Source organism: Podarcis erhardii (genome assembly GCF_964252035.2).
Source record: "Podarcis erhardii genome assembly, chromosome: 6".
NCBI classification, from domain to species: domain Eukaryota; kingdom Metazoa; phylum Chordata; class Lepidosauria; order Squamata; family Lacertidae; genus Podarcis; species Podarcis erhardii.
Window position 1 is genome coordinate 47,154,682 of NC_138510.1, and position 14,782 is coordinate 47,169,463.

The 14,782-nt window shown below is 40.9% G+C and overlaps 2 protein-coding genes across 3 annotated transcripts in view; one reads left to right on the forward strand and one right to left on the reverse strand.

Moving 5' to 3' along the window:
* OARD1 (O-acyl-ADP-ribose deacylase 1) overlaps window positions 1–14,782 on the reverse strand; it is a gene marked incomplete at its 5' end in the record, with an annotated part of 37,569 nt that overhangs the window by 13,507 nt on the left and 9,280 nt on the right. The gene's annotated exons all lie outside the window — the stretch shown is intronic.
* APOBEC2 (apolipoprotein B mRNA editing enzyme catalytic subunit 2) lies at window positions 1,452–14,515 on the forward strand. The gene is made up of 3 exons (XM_081866376.1): window positions 1,452–1,817; window positions 9,292–9,839; window positions 14,146–14,515. The coding sequence occupies exons 1-2, from the start codon at window positions 1,672–1,674 to the stop codon at window positions 9,830–9,832; spliced, it is 687 nt and encodes a 228-aa protein (XP_081722502.1). The 5' UTR covers window positions 1,452–1,671; the 3' UTR covers window positions 9,833–9,839; window positions 14,146–14,515.

Genomic DNA, 14,782 nt, shown 5'->3' on the forward strand with positions numbered 1-14,782 from the left:
TTATACTGTGCAGGAAAACTTGATTTGTTGAAGCACATTTGTCAAACACTGGAGAGTTCAAAACGGTTTTGGACACTGGAGAGCTGCTATGTGGTTCCCAACGAAACATACCGGGGGGTAGGGAGAAATAAAAATGTAAGAGAGCAAAACGTATACAGTTAACTATTAAATAAAATTCAGCATGCACTTATTTCAAATACTGTCTTGCATTATTAATGCGTTAATATAAAAATGTATGTTGGAATTTTTCAATCTTTATAGTCTAAATTCTACATGAAAGATATTCAAGGCAATCTCCATCCTCAGGAAGTTTTGGATAGCTCAGGGCAGAGCAATGCAGACACCCCAAACTTTTGCAGGTCAAACTAGCTTGTAGGCAAGCTATATATTTTTTCAGAATGCATGTACAGCTTACTGAGCTCCAATAGGCAAAATCTCCACATTTCACATCACTTCCTCCTGATCTGGACCCAAAACCACTGGGTTCAAAAAAATTAGCCATTTTTATACTTGTTCAAAACCAGCTGTGTATTCCCTGCCTCAAGCAGGCTCCTATTCTCAACTCATCATCATCAGTATCATTTCCCTTTGCCCCAATCTACATTCATTTTTTAAATATCAAATTGCACCAAGGCAGTATTGGTCCTAGTCCCCTCACTGCAATTCCACCTGAGCAAAACATCTCCAGATAGACTGACTGTGAAGAAGAAAAAGCAGCCACTTAAAAGACATAATACTTCTCCTATATATTCCTTATTAACTAATGCTATCATATTCCAGTGTATTGGAAACTTCATAGCTCCTCAACAAAAGGCAGACCCTGTACAATGGGTTTACTCTCAGGTTCAAGAACAACTTCAATCATTTAGATTATTTTGCGCTAGCAGAACATCTCCCCCAACATACTTTTGGTATGTGGTGCTGATTCCAAACAACTTCCAGTCTGTTTTTCAGTATATTCCCTAGGGCAGAGGTAGCTAACATATAATCCAACAGCATCTGTAGGGTCACGTCTCCCTTCATTCCTCACTACTGGCCATGCTGCCTTGGGCTAATGGGAGTTGCAGTCCAATAATATATGGAGGGCCACATCCCTGCCCTATGAAAACAGGCATTTTAAAGGATACAATTTTCATATGTAAGTAAGGGTTTCAACAAAAGGCCCAACAACCTTTGGCTCAACAACCAGTCCATTTTTTAAAAAAGCTAACAACAGCATTGTGCCTTCCTCCTCCTGTCTAGTCTGGAAGGTGGTCCCTCAAGGGCAGGAGGAGGGCGTACTGTCCAGGGACATTGGTCAGTGACCAGCCTTGCTTGAAGCCAGTTTTCCATCATGGCTGTGGATAAATAGGTTACTTCTGCATTCAGGATTTTCCATCCATCATCCGCCCACACTGAACTCGTCACTTCATACTTAAAATATAAAAGGGAGGCAAAGGAGAGGCCACAGCCAGAGTGAAAGTGAAGAGGTGACATCCGAGAGTGCTGGAGTCATCCTAGCCTGCACCCAACCCCGTCGTTGCTGCCATTCCATATATAGCTCCTGACAACTGTGCCTAGGGCTGGAACTTCCAGCTCTCCCCACCACCATCTCCTGTCACATTTCTGCATCTGAAGCCTGAGCACAGCTCTTGGCCCCTGCTGTCGCCTTTGGACATCCACCGCAACAGGATGGCTGAGAAGCAGGAGCAGCCGCAAGCCTCCCAGAATGGCGAAAAGGCTGAAAATGCAGAGAACGCAGAAAACGCAGAGAATGCAGAGGAGGCCGAAAAGCCACAGGAGCTGGAGGAGCTGCCACCCTTCGAAATTGTAACAGGGTAAGAGGTCTGTTTTATCCCATACTCAACAGCAGCAAAAAAGACAGAAGACAAAAAGATTTTTGCAGAAGTTGGCCACTGCAATGTTTGCAGGGTTTTTTTTGTTTTTTTAAAGGGGTCTGCCTCAGGTTCAAGGTTTTACTACTCTGAACGACAACCCATATTATTTCTAAGCTTTGTGGTGCAATACAGAGATTTAAATGTTATTCAAGCAGGATGAGCTCACAGCAAGTATTTATTTTACAATTATCATTTATGGTACTGAAACTGTTATTGTCCCTCAGTGGGGGAAATGCTCACCTGTGGGCTTAATCATATTGCAAGAAGTTGCTGGCTGTGTGCCCTCCCACGAGCCAGCAAGAATGTCATGCATTTGGTTAACCTTTTCCACATATGCAGCCTCATTAAAATGAAAAAAGAGGAAACTTTCTGAGTAGGACTAGAGGGACTTTGCATCTATTCCAACTCTGAAATGGAGAGTTATAGCTGCAATTTCTGGTTCGTATCTAGGCAGATAAAATCAAATTGTTTAAAAAGACCCAATAGCAGAGGTGAATGTTAAGCCATCTGAGAGATTTAACGGGTTTTTATACAATACAGCAGGCATATAATGCAATCAGAAAATCTTTAATCATACAGATTGATTCATCTAGAAAAACCTTTTGAGCCACTGTCTCTAAGCATTAATATTATTTATCACAGTACCATATGTGTGATACTTAAGACTTCAACTACAATCCCCAAGACAATGCTTTGTTATCATCCAGAGTCTAGGTGGCTCCTGGCTGCAAGTTTCATACACTTATGCTCTTTTGATGAGTATTACCATCTCATTCTATTCTATTGAGTTAAGCCACTTCTGGGTGGAGCTATGATTTAAGGACTAAATGTTATTCATTCCTTGGTCTCTACCAGAAATAGCAGCAAGAGAAACTGTAAATATAAACTTTTGACACCACTAATTGCTGAATTATTTGGGATTAGGTGCCCAAGGCTGTAATCCTACTTTACACTCTTACCCATTGGAGCTACGGTAACTTCTGAGCAGACATGCACTGGATTGTGCCATAAATGATCATGGTGCATATATTAAAGACACACCTGTTTACAGAGGCATTCCTTTGATCTCGCGACCAGATGGGATTGTTTCATTGCGCATTTCAATTATGGATGTTTTTATTTTAATGTTTCAATTATATCATTTTATTGTGTATTTTAATTTTGAATGCTTACACATATTTTAATACTTGAACAACTGATTTTTATGCAAACCACTAGAAGCCTATTTGGCATTAAGTGGTATATAAATTTACTTATCAATAACAACAGCAGCTTCATGCTACCATATGTGTTTCATGTCTCTCAGCCTGGGTAGCTCAGCTGGTTAGAGCTTGGTGCTGATACCACCAAGGTTGCAGGTTTGATCCCCGTATGGGACAGCTGCACACCCCTGCATTGCAGGGGTTAGGACTAAATGATCCTCAGGATTCCTTCCAACTCTACAATTCTATTATTCCAATTGTTTATCAGTTGATTGTGACACAAAGCAAATAGTTCTGATAGCTTTACTAAAACAGCAACCATGGACCTCTGGGGAGTTGGGAATGGGCAGTGTTATTTTATTTCTGACATTTATACCCAGACTTCCTTCAAAGGAGCTCAAGGCGGTGTACATGACTGCTCATTTTATCTTCACATCAATTCCATGAGGTAGGTTAGGTTTACAATGACTAGCTCAGGCTCACACACAGTAAGCTTCATGGCAAAGTGGGGATTTAGATCTGGATCTTGACATTCCTAGTATGACACTGCACCACAGCACTATAGCTGTGTGCAAATACTGGATTATTAAAAATAATAATGCTGTTGAGATGGACATTATTATTGTTACTACTACTACTACTGTACTACAAAAACCAGGTTACACTATTTCTAGCTAAAACCTCAGTTTTGTAAGAATGAACCCCAACAATTCCATCTAGTCCAAACCAAAGATGTTCTAACAGATCTGCACAGTAATCCCACTCCAGTGCAGAGAAGGGATAGTGTGTAATTCAGTGGCAGTCTAGAGGACATTTGCATCCATAATGTCTTAGCTTCAATTCCTGGCATCTTCAATTAAAAGGATCAGGTAGTAGGTCTTGACTAAACAACAAGGAATTCTGGCAATTTACACATTAGCGGCTTAAAATGTAGCAAGGCTGCTTTGCCCTGCTGTGTTTCAAGTTGCACTTGCTCACTGATGTACATACCAGAGATGGGCAGGGATGTCTTCACCTGGTGCCCACTGCCTGCTTGGCTTCCCCATGCCTGCAACCCACCCAACCCCGGAACTCCTATTCATGAAGCTGCTTGTGTGCTGTCATTGGCACATGCATAACGGCTGCCTAAAATGTAAAGATTTCAGTTTAGCTAAGGGAGTGTGGCTTACATTTCCAAATTGGACAGATGGAAGCTGGTTTGAATGAAGACATCAAACAGCAGCATTCCTCAGGAAGCTACAGGTTGGATGTGGCTTGTGCCAACATCACATATACACGACTTCAAACACTAGCAATAGAAGTTCACTGGAGCAAGGTCATGTATCCAAAGCTATAAAGCCGAATACTAAAACCTTCATATTCTGTTCTGAAGATGCTCATTGTTTGTAACTTATTGTAATGCTTTTGCTAGGTGGAATCATGCCTTTGCATGAGGTGAGGCATTCTGCCAGTATAATTTAAACTACTATCTTGTAGCATGCCCCGCCTTTCAAAGAGACATCCGTGTTCACAGGCTCAGATATCGATACTGCCACTTAGTACTGTATTACAATATTTAAGCATTCTTTCCAAAGAATTTATTGTTGCTGATTTTTAGGCTTTAGTAGGCTCAATTTCAACTTTTTTTAAAAAATGAACTAAATATAGGTTTGAAACAAAACAGGCTTGCAGAGGAAAACATACACCGGTGACATATTCATATGAACTGAAATTGGTACTTCCAAAGTTCTTCTCATCTCTGTCAAATGAGAAGCAGAAGGTAAAAAAGTATTATTTGCCTAAGATCAAAGGAGTTCATAGTGAGCTGAAATTTGAAACCAGTTCTAAGTTCAATTAACTGCTTTCCATGGGTAAGGTTAGGCAATACAATCAGGGCTGGATTAAAACCGTTAGAGACCCTATGCACTGAAAAAATTAGTGCCCCCATATGTATTTCAACATAAGAATACTAAACCATATCCCCCCACCCATGTGTGTGTGTGTGTGTGTGTGTGTCTATAAGGGAAAAAAATTAATTAAGTACATAGAACTCAAAAAACATAAAAAATAAAACATAGATTTATTGCAACATATCTTGTTGTTGCTGTTTAGTCGTTTAGTCATGTCCGACTCTTCGTGACCCCATGGACCAGAGCACGCCAGGAACTTCTGTCTTCCACTGTCTCCCGCAGTTTGGTCAGACTCATGTTTGTAGCTTCGAGAACACTTCAAGAACACGGCAAGGCAGTGATCCCCTTCATGGATCACTGCCTTGCCATGGCGAAGGGGCTTGAATAACTCGGAGAAGCTATGAGCTATGCCGTGCAGGGCCACCCAAGATGGACAGGTCATAGTGGAGAGTTTTGACCAAACATGATCCACCTGGAGCAGGAACTGGCAAGCTACTCCAGTATTCCTGCCAAGAAAACTCCATGGACAAAGACAAAAGGCATATTGCAACATATGAAGGGATCTTATTTCCTTGCATTATTTCGATCTTTGTTATGCCCCCTGGTTTAGGTGGTGATAAGGAATAAAAAAATAAAACAGAAAAATGGGGGAAGAAAGTGGAGTGGATGCAAGAAAGTCTAATAAATGTCTGATTTTTCCCATTTTTTTTTTTTAAAGTCAAATGTCAAATTCTTTATTAAAAAAATCTGTTTTTTGTGCCCCTTCTTTGATGGTACCCAAGCACATGCTTAGTCTGCATGCACCAAATACCAGAGGATACACTATGAATTCAGTGGTCTCATCAAAGCTTTGAATATCTGCAGCCAAACAAGCAGGGCATTTTTCTTCAGAATTGTTATTCTTTAAATATCTAGTGCTCTAAGACAACATAACCCCTGCAGCTGCAAAGAGAAATCTCAGATCAAATTTTCTATTTATTTATAAGCTTCAGTCTGATGAAGCCAGTCATCTAGCTAATGAGGGAATTAAAAACACCAAACATACCAGCATTTCTGCCTAATTATCCCATGGCAGTTCAAGCACTTCAATTGCCATTTGTAGATTAGAAAAGCTTCACAGTGTCTTGCCAAGTTTTTTTGATGCTGTCCCCAACAGGTGTAGCAGCTGTGGAACCTGCACTGAGAATCTGACCAATCTTTATAATTAAGAATATCCTCCTATCCCTTTCTATAGTGTTCTAACTCTTCCTAAAGCTGCCATGTACATTTCATGAGACTCCTACAGATACATTAATTTGCACTGCATCCTTCTGCAATGGAAATTAAACCATCAGACAAATAGCTTCAGCCCAAAGGATGGAATAACACAAAGTGCAAATCCTGCTCCCTTCTCTTTGGCAGTGGCAGACTGCTGTCATGATCATGAGGATACCTGATACTGTGGCTCCAAAGTCCCTCAAGACAGCAAGCAGCACGTTGTTTGGCTCTTTATAGTGTTCAATCAGTTCCATACACACAGAACTTTGTCCTTACAACAAGCCTTTGAAATGGGTTAAGCTAAGAAATTGTGCACTTCACAGCTGAATAGTGATTTGAAGCTAGATCTCCCCAAGTCATAATCTGACACTCTTACATCATACTGGCTCTTACATTACTAGTTTCTCAGACAATTTCACAAATGGAGTTAAGCTAGAAAATTATATAAACAAAATAATAGGGCCTGATAGACAAGAAACAGTGGGTTGCTGCGCATCACCATAATCTAAGAGAGTGCTTCCAGACTCATCATGTAGAAGGAATACACAGCATTCAAATATTAGAACTGCAAAGCAATGAGATTTTTTTTTTAAGGAGATATCTTAAGGACAATAAATTCACCAGAACTCATAAATCATACCTCATAAATCAACTTGGAATTTCAATTCCAATGTTTTTCACAAATATTCCTTGCATGGGAATAACTTAAAAAGTACTCCTGTAAGGGGACAAGGTAACACAGAGAGGATTTAACTATGTTTACAACAGAGCTCTAAATATCCAAATGTCTAGTTTCTAGTTTCAAGGAGTCATCCAATGCAGTAAGATTTATATAGCTCATTTTCTTCACTGGTAAAACATGGATATATGTATTTCCCAACACTCACATATATAATATGCTCGGTCCTCTTTAAATGAACAGAAATGTGCAATAAAGAAAGAAATAATTAACCTCACATAGCAAATTGGGGGAGTAAGTCAGTCAGCCAGCTATTATGTCCCTTCTAGCATCAGAACTGCAATGAACTATGAATTTTAATGTGTTGTAGAAGTCCCTTGAGCATTCTGAATCACTGTTAGGTTAGAAGAGAACAGCTATTGTTAGGGGCAAGTTGAACAGCACACAAGATAGCTTGAAAGGCAACTATGTCACAGACGTGCGCGTATGTTCTGATTTATGGGACGTGTGGTTTCTTTTCCCCTTGCCCTTTCAGTGATGAATAACTAAGCGTTTCAGAGCTGCAGGGGGCACAAGCAATCTGCTGCAATTTCTGATTGCTAAGGACAGAGGCTTCAAAGCCTTGAGGCAAGATCTGTTTAAGATATTTTCCAGCACCGAGTTTAGACTCCACACACACTGGAATATGCACTCTGCACTTATGTGCAATTAGGCAGAACATAGCAGACACTATAGAGATAAGCACTACATCAAACAGTGCAGCTATATTGGCATCCACAATGAGCAAACAGTTTTCATGGGTGTATGGGGCACTTAAAATCCAAGAAAGTCTAGGTGGTAGCCAATCTAGCACTCTCTAAATATTGTGGACTACAACTTTAATCACTCCCAGCCACCTTGAGTAGTGATCAGAGATGATAGTTGAAGCCCACCATATCAGCTTGCAACCCCTAGCATACCCTAATGCTACCTAAAAATTTGCCACTCATTTTGCATGTTAAATTATCCTTGCTTTGAAGCCAGTGAACCTGAGCAATTCCATAAAAGATGCTGTACTGTCTTTCCTGTGGTAAACTAACAAACCAAACTATGGCACCTTAAAGAGAAATTGACTGATTTACATTTTGAGCCTCTGAAGGCCAAGAGCCTCTTACATCTGGTACATAGACAGAAATATGAAGATGAATTCACCTGGCAGGAAATACAGTGGAGCAAAGCCCAGTTTTACAAGATGGGACTTTGAGAGAGATAAATGGATGCACTTACTTAGATCATATAACTTAATACTCTGTTAAAAGAGCAAAGTGAAATGCTGAAGCCCCACACAGAAGAATGGACATACATAGAGCTGGTTTCATATGCTTCTCCTACTTCAGTGGGAGAAATTCAATGTAGTGCTATGGCAATAGTTCTCTCAGTGCAAGCTTTCCAGCTTGCCAGACAGAACATCCTCCTCTCTCCATGCGCTGTTCAGGAGGTTCTCTCACACACTCAAAGGAGGCATGCAGGAGGAGATTGGGGAGGAAGCCCTGTTGTGCTAGCAGGAGCCCGTGCTGGCTTCCGCTTGCAGGACTTGCTAGCTGAATCCCACACAATAGAATGACTAGCTTCTACAAGGCAACTATCATAAGATTCCAAATCTTGACCCACTTATGAGTCAATCAGAGTCTGAACTTAAGCTTGCTGCAGAAAGGTCAGAGAAGGTTCTTTGAGGTACAAATCTCACTATGGGACGGAGGGAGAGAAGAAAATATGTACTAGGATTAAGTGCTAACTTGCGTGCATTACACCAAGAGTAATTCAAGATGAGGCATCTTGGATACAAGAAAGGAGCTAGAAAAGTAAAGGAAGAAGCAAAAAATCTTAATAACCAGTAGATTTAAATGAATATAGAAAAATAGAGCAGACAGGTGAATAGCTCACCAATAGTTTGTACTATAGTTTGTATATAGTTTGTACAATAGTTTGTAGATACTTACTTTCAAATCATTTTAAAACCACAAAAGGGGAAATTAGCTTGTGTATATCAGCAACAGATTACCTGAAAACAGCTGATGCAAACACAATCTGCCCTCTAAGCTAGAAACATCTGAAGACTTATTTCCTTCAACTTTTCCCCAGTTCCAATAGCAACTCCCTTGTGGTTATACCAAAGCTTTTTCACCAACTTCTACCATAAACCTCCAAATTACTTGAACATGGAATTAAATACTGTATCTTCAGGAAATTTGGTCATTGCCCAATTCTTCTATGTCTCAGGCCTTAAAGGGAATAGCATGGTTACAAAATTACCTTAACACCACCAATAACTCTGAAATTCATGGATGAAGGGGGTTGTGTGTTATTAGGTGTGTAACACTGAGGCTTTCTTTCACTCTTTTATACAGGGAACGGCTTCCAGCCTTCTTTTTCAAGTTCCAGTTCAAGAATGTAGAATACAGTTCAGGCCGGAACAAGACCTTCCTGTGCTACATCATAGAGATTCAAGGCAAGGAGTCAAAAACCTTACGGGGCTATCTGGAGGATGAACATGCAGCAGCCCATGCAGAAGATGCCTTCTTCAATACCATCTTGCCTACGTGTGAATCTGGCCTACGCTACAATGTTACCTGGTATGTCTCTTCTAGCCCCTGCGTCGGCTGCGCTGAGCAGATAACTAAGGCACTGAAGAAGAACAAGAACCTGAAGCTCTCCATTGTAGTGGGCCGTCTCTTCATGTGGGAAGAGCCTGACATCCAAGATGCTCTGAAGAAATTGAAGGCAGCTGGTTGTAAAATGAGAATCATGAAGCCTCAAGACTTTGAGTATGTATGGAAGAATTTTGTAGAGCAGGAGGAAGGTGAGGAACCTAAGGCATTTACACCCTGGGAGGACATTCAAGAGAACTTCCTATATTATGAAGAAAAGCTTGCTGAAGTTTTGCACTGAGGTTCAAGTAAGTACAGTACCATAATGAATTTTGAAAACTAATTTCAAAAAGCTTTCTCCTTTTTAGAGTAGTTTCTCAGACCATCTAACTCATGAAAAAAATACATTTTGTTCTATCCAATGTTAATAAGATAAAGCAAAGAGCTGGAGACATTTTTTAAATTTTCCCCATTTCAGAAGAGCCATACTGAAGTCTATTTCATAAGCTACATGAGAGCTCTAGATGTCTATCAAAACTATTTCTGTATGGCAGACACCCTACACAGCTCCTGTGCATATGTGGAAGACCAACTGCCCTGCCACATGGCAGAAGTTTTTGCAGGTGCCCTGAATGTAGCATCTGAACAGAAAGTTGGCTTCAAACCATCTCAACCTGTGACTCTTCAGATGTTGTTGCACTCCCAACAACACCAGCCAGCATAGCCAACAGCCAGAGATTATGGGAACTGGAATCTAACAACATATGGTGGGCCAGAGGACCTTGGCCTACAATGACTTGCAGTGGCTCTCCAAGATTTCAAATAAGAGCCTTTCCCAGCTCTACCTAGAGATGCCAGGGATTATAACTGGGCATGCCTCCAGACCATCACTATTTTGCAGAAGGGATTCAAGCAAATACTGAAAATTTGTTGTTGTTGTTGTTTAGTCGTGTCCGACTCTTCATGACCCCATGGACCAGAGCATGCCAGGCACCTCTGTCCTCCACTGCTTCCTGCAGTTTGGTCAAACTCATGCTGGTAACCTCGAAAACACTATCCAACCATCTCGTCCTCTGTCGCCCCCTTCTCCTTGTGCCCTCCATCTTTCCCAACATCAGGGTCTTCTCCAGGGAGTCTTCTCTTCTCATGAGGTGGCCAAAGTACTGGAGCCTCAGCTTCATGATCTGTCCTTCCAGTGAGCACTCAGGGCTGATTTCCTTAAGAATGGATAGGTTTGATCTTCTTGCAGTCCATGGGACCCTCAAGAGTCTCCTCCAGCACCATAATTCAAAAGCATCAATTCTTTGGCAATCAGCCTTCTTTATGGTCCAGCTCTCACTTCCATACATTACTACTGGGAAAACCATAGCTTTAACTCTACGAACCTTTGTTGGCAAGGTTACGTCTCTACTTCTCAAGATGCTGTCTAGGCCTGTCATTGCCCTTCTCCCAAGAAGCAGGCCTCTTTTAATTTCGTGGCTGCTGTCACCATCTGCAGTGATCATGGAGCCCAAGAAAGTAAAATCTCTCACTGCCTCCATTTCTTCCCCTTCTATTTGCCAGGAGGTGATGGGACCAGTGGCCATGATCTTCTTTTTTTGATGTTGAGCTTCAGACCATATTTTGCGCTCTCCTCTTTCACCCTCATTAAAAGGTTCTTTAATTCCTCCTCACTTTCTGCCATCAAGGTTGTGTCATCTGCATATCTGAGGTTGTTGATATTTCTTCCGGCAATCTTAATTCCGGCTAGGGATTCATCCAGCCCAGCCTTTCGCATGATGAGTTCTGCATATAAGTTAAATAAGCAGGGAGACAAAATACAGCCTTGTCGTACTCCTTTCCCAATTTTGAACCAATCAGTTGTTCCATATCCAGTTCTAACTGTAGCTTCTTGTCCCACATAGAGATTTCTCAGGAGACAGATGAGGTGATCAGGCACTCCCATTTCTTTAAGAACTTGCCATAGTTTGCCGTGGTCGACACAGTCAAAGGCTTTTGCATAGTCAATGAAGCAGAAGTAGATGTCTTTCTGGAACTCCCTAGCTTTCTCCATAATCCAGCGCATGTTTGCAATTTGGTCTCTGGTTCCTCTGCCTCTTCTAAATCCAGCTTGCACTTCTGGGAGTTCTCGGTCCACATACTGCTTGAGCCTTCCTTGTAGAATTTTAAGCATAACCTTGCTAGCGTGTGAAATGAGTGCAATTGTGCGGTAGTTGGAGCATTCTTTGGTACTGCCCTTCTTTGGGATTGGGATGTAGACTGATCTTCTCCAATCTTCTGGCCACTGCTGAGTTTTCCAAACTTGCTGGCATATTGAGTGTAGCACCTTAACAACATCATCTTTTAAAATTTTTAATAGTTCAGCTGGAATACCATCACTTCCACTGGCCTTGTTATTTGCAGTGCTTTCTAAGGCCCATTTGACTTCACTTTCCAGGATGTCTGGCTCAAGGTCAGCAACCACACTACCTGGGGTATACGAGACATCTATATCTTTCTGGTATAATTCCTCTGTGTATTCTTGCCACCTCTTCTTGATGTCTTCTGCTTCTGTTAGGTCCTTTCCACTTTTGTCCTTTATTATGGTAATCTTTGTATGAAATGTTCCTTTCATATCTCCTATTTTCTTGAACAGATCTCTGGTTCTTCCCATTCTATTGTTTTCCTCTATTTCTTTGCATTGCTCGTTTAAGAAGGCGTTCTTGTCTCTCCTTGCAATTCTTTGGAAATCTGCATTCAATTTCCTGTATCTTTTACTATCTCCCTCGCATTTTGCTTGCCTTCTCTCCCCCGCTATTTGTAAGGCCTCATTGGACAGCCACTTTGCTTTCTTGCATTTCCTTTTCATTGGGATGGTTTTCGTTGCTGCCTCCTGTATAATGTTGCGAGCCTCCATCCATAGTTCTTCAGGCACTCTGTCCACCAAATCTAAATCCTTAAACCTGTTCCTCACTTCCACTGTGTATTCATAAGGGGTTTGATTTAGATTGTATCTTACTGGCCCAGTGGTTTTTCCTACTTTCTTCAATTTAAGCTTGAATTTTGCTATAAGAAACTGATGATCTGAGCCACAGTCATCTCCAGGTCTTGTTTTTGCTGACTGTATAGAGCTTCTCCATCTTTGGCTGCAGAGAATATAATCAATCTGATTTCGATGCTGCCTATCTGGTGATGTCCATGTGTAGAGTTGTCTCTTGTGTTGTTGGAAAAGCGTGTTTGTGATGACCAGCTTGTTCTCTTGACAGAACTCTATTAGCCTTTGCCTTGCTTCGTTTTGATCTCCAAGGCCAAACTTGTCAGTTGTTCCTTTTATCTCTTGACTCCCTACTTTAGCATTCCAATCCCCTATAATGAGAAGAACATCCTTCTTTGGTGTCACTTCTATAAGGTGTTGTAAGTCTTCAAAGAATTGGTCAATTTCAGTTTCTTCAGCACCAGTAGTTGGTGCATAAACTTGGATTACTGTGATGTTAAAAGGTCTGCCTTGGATTCGTATCGAGATCATTCTATCATTTTTGAGATTGCATCCCAGTACAGCTTTCACCACTCTTTTGTTGACTATGAGGGCCACTCCATTTCTTTTACGGGTTTCTTGCCCACAGTAGTAGATATGATGATCATCCGAACTGAATTCACCCATTCCTGTCCATTTTAGTTCACTGATGCCCAGGATGTCAATATTTATTCTTGCCATCTCATTTTTGAAAATTTAGGCTTCTGCAATTAAAGTGGATTAATACACTGTGTCACCCAAATGTGACAAATCCACATAAAAAAAGACTTTTTGCAGTTGGAAATGCACTGAAAAATCTTGGATGGATGGATGAATGAGAAACGGGAAGATATATAAACACCTATAAGCAGTTCAGGATGAATGCTCACTGTCGTATAACCACCCCAGAAGCAAAGCAGAACTAATGTTCAAAAGAGAACAAACATAGCCTAAGCTCCATGTTAGCTTTGTGCCATCAAATCAGAATGAATGCTCAATAAATAGGTTTTCTAGAGGAGCCCTGGGACCTGCTGCATGCAGAACATGTGCTCTACCATTAAGCCATGGCTCCATCCCCTGGGCTGTATCTGCTGCTCTGTCGGAACAGGTAATCTTATTATATTATACATCACAATATACAACAAAGTTCTAGAGGCATACTTCAAAAGACATTATTTTTTCTGCAGTTCAGATTCATTACTTTGAATTCCATCTATTTAAAACAGGCATTGAAGAAAACAGATTAAAATATTATGGAAAACAAATGCTAATAAAGCAGGCACATGACATTACAGCAAACCTCATCTGGAACCTCATCAGTATACAGTCAAAGTCCTATACCAGCTTCCATATAAAATGTCAACAGGAATCTTAGGCACCCCATTCTAACACAAAACCTTATTCTAAAACACAAGATGTGCCACATGGAATTTATGCTAGGAACTTAGCAAGGGGTGAAGAAAAACATCCGGCAAACACCCCACCCCAAGCTAAAGGAGAGCTATTTTATATTATTTTGTCCATTATGCAAGAGGAACAAACTGGTGAGGCATTGGTTATTTTGAGCAATAAAGCCCCGTACATTTGAGAAAAGCAACTCAAGTCTCCCTTTCTCTCCCCAGGGCCAGTGTGTGTGAAGTTTGCCAACCCTATGGAGAGACAAACATGATATACTTTGACATCTGGGACTCCCCCTTCAGTCCTCCAGAGCTGCTTTGAAAAAGAAAAACAACACCACAAGTCTCTGGTTGACATGTCGCCTTGCTGACTAAAAATACATTTATTATGCTGCATGTAGGCATTTGGTTGTTTGAAATACATAAACCTGCAGTGCTGCTGCTCACATGGGAGGAAAAAGCATTATGATATGGAATGAAGTTAACAATCTGCAGTGCAAAGCTTTTCATCACTGAAAACTTTAAGCAGACAAGTCAAACCACAGCAAAGAGCTCCTTACCAAAACAATAATGCAAATTAAATAAGCTTAGCAAATGTGGTACTCTTTTATCATTTCAAATTTTCTTTAAGAGAACATAAAATAAGTATACGTAAGTCCTGCTATTCAGCCACTTGCTATCTGACAATTCACTTAGAATTATGCCCAAATCTTGCTATATACTCTGCAGATTCGCTTGTTTGAACAGTCGGCTTCCTTACATGTCTACCCAGGAGGCAAGCCCATTACATTCTGTGGAATTTACTTTCAAGTAAAGTGGTATAGGATTGCCGCCCCAAAGGTAAAAAACAATGGTCCCAATC